General features: G+C 40.1%; 1 protein-coding gene across 1 annotated transcript; it reads left to right on the top strand.

The window, feature by feature from the left end:
* The first annotated feature begins 367 nt into the window (after positions 1–367).
* LOC143607656 (uncharacterized) lies at positions 368–1,003 on the top strand. The gene has a single exon (XM_077083025.1). The coding sequence runs from the start codon at positions 368–370 to the stop codon at positions 1,001–1,003; it is 636 nt and encodes a 211-aa protein (XP_076939140.1).
* The last annotated feature ends 5,508 nt before the right edge of the window (positions 1,004–6,511 follow it).

Here is a 6,511-nt window from a genome sequence, read left to right as displayed (position 1 = left end):
TTGCAAGTTGCCGTAAATGAGCCAATTTGGTTAACCATTATATCAAAAAATTAGTAAAATTATTGAAATAATACCCGATATTCACTATTAAAGATAGAATATTATCAAATATTGTATTACCTTTTATATATTATTAGTCTCCTCAATCAGAGCCTTTTAGTTAGTTTCCTCAATCATAGCCTTCTACTTACCTAATTGATATATGAACTCCTGAATATATACATGTAGACTTTTCAATGTAAAGCATTCTTTGAATTATATTACTTTACATGGTATCATACCTATCACGATCTTGACCTAACCAGCCGCCGCCCTCATCTCCCACAACCCTACCTTCAAGCAAACTTTTCTTTCCTGTTTCATCACGATGGAAGGCAACAATGCTGAAACCACCCAAACCGTCGCCGGGAAAGCCCTTCACCTCGTGTACTATGTTACCGACATTCTACGTAAGGTGCGAGTGCTAGACAGATCGAAGCTGTCCTATACGTCGTGGGTCAAACTGTTTCAGCTCTATGCTCGTGGGTACCGGGTCATGCATCACATTGATGGTATATCGCCGCCGGCTACAACTGACCAGGACTACGCTACCTGGTCAGAGATTGACGCGATTGTGCTTCAATGGATCTATGGAACCGTGTCTGACGATATTCCAGTACATGTTTTGCAAACCGACTCTACCATGTTTGAGGCTTGGACACGCATCGAATCTCTTTTTCTCAACAATAAGAGTTTGCGGGCGGCCGCTCTTGAACTTGAGTTCAACAATCTCACCCTCAAGGCCATGCCATCTCTCGAATCCTACTGTCAAAAGCTTAAAGAGCTTAGTGACCAGCTGAATGATGAGGACTGTCCAGTCAACAATCAAAGGTTGGTTTCGCAACTCATTCGTGGGTTACCTCGTGAATACGACACCGCAGCGGCTTACATCAACCAAACACTTCATACTTGGAAGGTTGCCTGCTCCATGCTTCAACTGGAGCACAACAGGCAATCTGCTTGAGACACCTTTTCCGCACCTGCTGCCCTTGCTGTTGTCTCCAACGAACCACTACCTCAAGATAATTCATCACAACACAACCGTAGGCGGGGGTTAAACCGCTCGACTAACCCTCTCCGTACCCCACAACCCTCTAGCTCTGGCCCACGTGGTCGCGCTCAGCCTCCAGCCCCTGCTGCTGCTTAACAGTCGTGGCCCACTACAGCAAACCAGCCCCAATATTTGGCAGGTTGGACCCCACCACCTTGTCATTTCCCCACTCAACCTAGTTGGGCCCAACTATGGCCGCAACCACAACCATGGAACAACCATAGCCCACCACAACCGTCGCCATGGGATAACCGTGGCCCATCTCAAAGCCACCAAACAGCCTCATCAAAGCCTAGTTCTTCCAGTCAAACCTACCTTGGGAAGTTCGACCATCTCCAGCCAACTCAAATTGGTGAGGCTATGCATGCAATGAACATTAATGTCGGCGATGAATCATGGTTTATGGACTCGGGTGCAACTGACCATCTAACTGGTGATCAAAGTAAAATTAATGATTTATTGGTATCTTGTCCTCTTGGTTCAATATTTGTAGGTAATGACGCACGAATGCCGGTACTTGGATCGGGCACTCAACCGTACCTACCACCACCTGAGACCTACACCTAAACAATATCCTTTACACACAAAATGTTATTAAAAACCTCATATATGTTAGAAAATTTTCTATTGATAATTATGTTTCAGTTGAATTTGACCCTTGCGGTTTTTCTGTGAATGAATACCAGAGTGGGAAGATTCTTTCTTGCCATGATAGCTCAAGTCAGCTCTACCCATTCACGTATCCAGTTTTATCATAAAATGCATCCACCGCTCTCGCTTCGACAATTGAAGATTTCTGGCACGATCGTTTGGGCCACCATGGCTATCCTGTTTTTGATTTCCTTGTTTCTAATAAGTTAATTTCGTGTAATAAACGTGCTAGAACTTTAAATTGCAATTCATGTCAATTATCTAAACATAAACGTTTACCGTTTTCAACTTCTACTTCTCGTACTATTTTACCAGTTGACATTGTGCATTGTGATTTATGGACCTCTCCAATCACGAGTAAAACCGGCTACAAATATTATATGGTCCTTGTTGATGATTACACTCAATACAAATGGGTGTTTCCCCTTAAATTCAAGTCTGAAGCATTTTCCAAGTTCTCTCATTTCCACAAATATATTAACACACAATTTAATGTTTTAATCAATTCGTTTCAATGTGACTTAGGGGGTGAATTTGATAATCATCAATTTATATCTTTTGCAACAACAAACGGTCTCCAATTTCATTTTTCATGTCCCTAAACATCTCAACAAAATGGCAAATCCGAACACATGATTCGCCGACTAAATGAAATTATGCTTGCCCTTCTGATAGCAATATCACCGGTAACGGATAGAAATTTGAAATAATTAAATAAAAACGGATAGATCAACGGCTCGTTTTCGGATACAGATACACCATCGAAATAAACCGTCGAGCTACGATCTTTAACTGTAGATACAGATACACCACTATGGTTAGAGGATTGGGTCTAAGAACACCATCCAACTTGCCAAAGTTGAACTAGCATAGACACATATTAATCTAACTCTCACTCTCAAGAGATAAACCAATACAATAACTTTTCATCATAAACACACTGTCCTTTCATTCTCCTTTGAAATGGTTACGTATAGGGAAATCAAAATACTACACCATGCACGTTTCCTACAACTTAGGAAATGAAAATGCTAACTTCTATCCACTAGCCTAAAGAAATAAACTGCCAATTAATTAAAAAGAAAATGCAATAATATATTAAAATAATTAAAAAGACACATAATCAAATATACATCACCTTCTCACTCACACCTCCATACCGCCTACGTGTTGGGTAGAGGCGTTAAACACCACATGCTACCTTCATAACATCTTACCCACCAAACTTCACAACTTCTTAACCCCCACTGCTGCTTTAAACAAACGAAATCTATCATATGAACACCTTCGTGTTTTTGGATGTGCATGTTACCCTAACATCTCTTCCACTAGCCCGCACAAACTCACCCCTCGTTCCACATAATTCATTTTTCTTGGCTATCCGGTTGACTATCGTGGTTACCCGGTGTCAAGAAATTTCTATTGGCAAGGTCTTCCTCTCAAGACACGTAACATTTGCCGAGTGGGAATTTCCCTTTGCTAAACAGCCCACATCATCTATATCAAACGATTACTCTTTTCTTCATGATTATCCATCCCCACTTCTAAACCCATTACAACCCACTTTTAACCCATACCCTACACCTACTGACCAAATAAACAACCCCCCACATCCTCACCATTCTAGTTAAACCGAGCCATCCACAGGTCACTCTCCACATAACTACACTTCCGCTACCCATCCACCGTCACCACCACCTTCCCCACCGCCTCTGTCTCACCTAATGACCACTAGATCCAAACTTGGAATTACCAAACCTCGATCCATCTCAATCTCCACACCCAGACAGACATCCTATCACCAATCCCGACATCTCACATTAAAGCCCTTACCGATTCAAATTGGCGTACCGGGCCTTGATGGACAATAAAACATGGGCTCTAGTACCTCGAACACTGGATACAAATATTATAAGGTGCATGTGGCTTTTCTCCATTAATTTATTTCCGATGGTACGCTACAACGATACAAAGCCCGTTTGGTAGTAAATGGTAAAAGTCAACAAGTGGGTGTTGACTGTGACAAGACGTTCAGCCCTGTGGTCAAACCAACCACCATACGAACCATTCTCAGCCTTTTCGTATCCCGATATTGGCCAATCCATCAACTTGATTTTAAAAACTCCTTCCTACACGGCGATCTTAACGAGACAGTTTATATGTTTCAACCTCCAGGTTTTACGGATGAATGTTATCCAAATCATGTTTTCAGGTTAATAAAATCATTAGACGGTTTGAAACAGGCTCCAAGGGCGTGGTATGATTATTTTGCAACATATATAACCAAATGCGGTTTTCGAAGCACTACCAGTGACACCTCACTTTTCGTCTACAAAAATGGAACTTGCATGGCCTATTTATTTTTGTATCTAGACGACATAATCTTGACCGCATCAGATAATACACTATTGCACCAGATCATTTCTTCACTTTCCAAAGAATTTAAAATGAGTGATCTTGGCCAATTGCATCAATTTCTTGGTATTAATGTGACCAGAAGCAATCATGTTTTTATCTCAAAGTCATTATGCCAAAGTCATTTTAGCTCGTGCAAATATGGCTGATTGTAAGCCATCAGCCACTCCATGTGATACATCCTCATAACTAAGTGCAACGAGTGGCAATCTTTTGCCTGATGGTACCGTTTACTGACAGTTAGCCGGAGCATTGCAATACCTCACTTTTACCCGACCGAACCTCACCTACGCGGTACAACAAATTTGTTTATTCATGGACGCCCCACATGATCCGCACTTGCATTTTTTACGACGGGTTCTACGGTATCTAAAAGGAAGCATAGATCATGGACTCCACATCTCACATTTCAAATCACATCACCTTATAGCCTATTCAGATGCCGATTAGGGTGGATGTCCCGATTCACGCCGTTCAACTTGGGGGTATTGTTTATACTTGGGTGACAACATTGTTTCCTGGTCGTGAAAGAGACAACCCACAATTTCACGATCAACTACTGAGGCCGAATATAGAGGCGTTACCAATGCTGTTGCCGAAACGAGCTGGTTACATAACCTTTTACTTGAATTGTTGTACCTACTCGTAAGGCAACCATCGTTTATTGTGACAACATATCCGCGGTATACTTGTCAGAAAACCCAGTTCAACATCAACGAACGAAACATGTAGAGATGGACATTCATTTTGTTTGCGAAAAGGTACGCATTGGTCATGTTTGAGTTCTACACATTCCAGCTGATTTTCAGTACGCGGACATCTTTACGAAGGGGCTACCGAGACAATTGTTCACTCGATTTTGTTCCAGCCTTTGCCTTCGTTCTTCTTCGGCTTCTGGCTGAGGGTGTGCATTAAAGATAGAATATTGTCAAATATTATATTACCTTTTATATATTATTTAGTTTGATTGAGTCTCCTCAATCATAGCCTTTTAGTTAGTCTCCTTAATCATAGCCTTCTACTTAGGTAACTGATATATGAACTCCTGTATATATACATGTAGACTTTTCAAAGTAAAACATCCTTTGAATTATATTACTTTACATTCACTTGCAAGATCAGGTTTGTAGATATAACGTGAACTGAAGATGATAATAATAATGCTTTGGAATTGAGTATAGGAAACTCTAATTGGAAATTGGAGAAGATGAAGTGTTGAAGGTGGTAATATATATGTCATATTCTATAACAATACCAACGAACAACCTAGTTCGTATGGAAGTTTTTATGGTTATTAAATTGGAGTTCCGGCGTTTGAATCCCAACCTCTCCATCTCCATTATTTTGAAAGATTATTTTTAGACAAAATTAAACGCTTATGGGTAAAAGGGTCATTTTAGCACTTTTTGACGGGTCAATGCTTGGTCATCTGACAGAGTGGCACAAAAAAACCCACATGAAAAGTACAATGGTACAAATCACTCAATTTAAAAATGAAACCTGTATAGTGCTGTCGTTCATAAAGTACATAAGCACAAAATCACAATTTTCTCAAATATAAATGTTTTTTAGCTAATTATGGGCCTCTTGAAGAGTGGGCCCGGATCCCTTGACCTTCCTTTGGGCCCGACCTAGTTTGTGTATACATTAGTAAATGATGGTTACGCTGTATATGCATCCGTATAATCTATACATTGATGATTATTCTACATATACACTCTTAGTGTTGTATGCGCTAGTGATTACTCTCCATATTAGTGTATACCTTGTTGGTCCACTACATGTGTTACCAATTGCACTTCAATATTATTAATGTATAGACAACATATGATTCTCTTTGGTTAAGATTATAAGATTAAATTGGTTTCCGTTCGAAGGGATCTCATGAAAAGTCTTCCAAATCAATTTTTTTACAAGTATTACTTGAAGAAGGTGATGACTCAAACTTTCTTTTCAACAGTCCTTGCATAATGAACCCTAAAATTGAAGTTTTTAACAAAATAAGTCACAAATTGTAAATGATAAAAAACAAAATAAGTGACTAATTATTCAAATTTGATAGTACATACAACTACCTACCAATTTAAAAGCAATCAATTAGTCCTAAAATTACCTACCGTAGCTTGTAAATCAATTAGTCCTAAAATTACCTACCGTAACTTGTAAGAGACAAAGTCAGAAACGAGGGACAAGACCCAAGAGGATGAAGAGGGGCGGTCCGACTCCGGTAGAGGATGGCAGCGACCCGTGAAAGTCCTGTACGTTGAAGGTAGCGGTGTGCATGCCTGTATGCTTGGTTGTGCTAGATGCACAATACTAGGCTGGGTTATGTTTAAATTAAAAACCTTAACTATT

Source organism: Bidens hawaiensis, unplaced genomic scaffold (genome assembly GCF_021521415.1).
Source record: "Bidens hawaiensis isolate Kalapana, Puna unplaced genomic scaffold, B.hawaiensis_p1.1 tig00084669_1, whole genome shotgun sequence".
Classification (NCBI taxonomy): domain Eukaryota; kingdom Viridiplantae; phylum Streptophyta; class Magnoliopsida; order Asterales; family Asteraceae; genus Bidens; species Bidens hawaiensis.
This window is presented reverse-complemented; position numbering and strand designations above follow the sequence as displayed.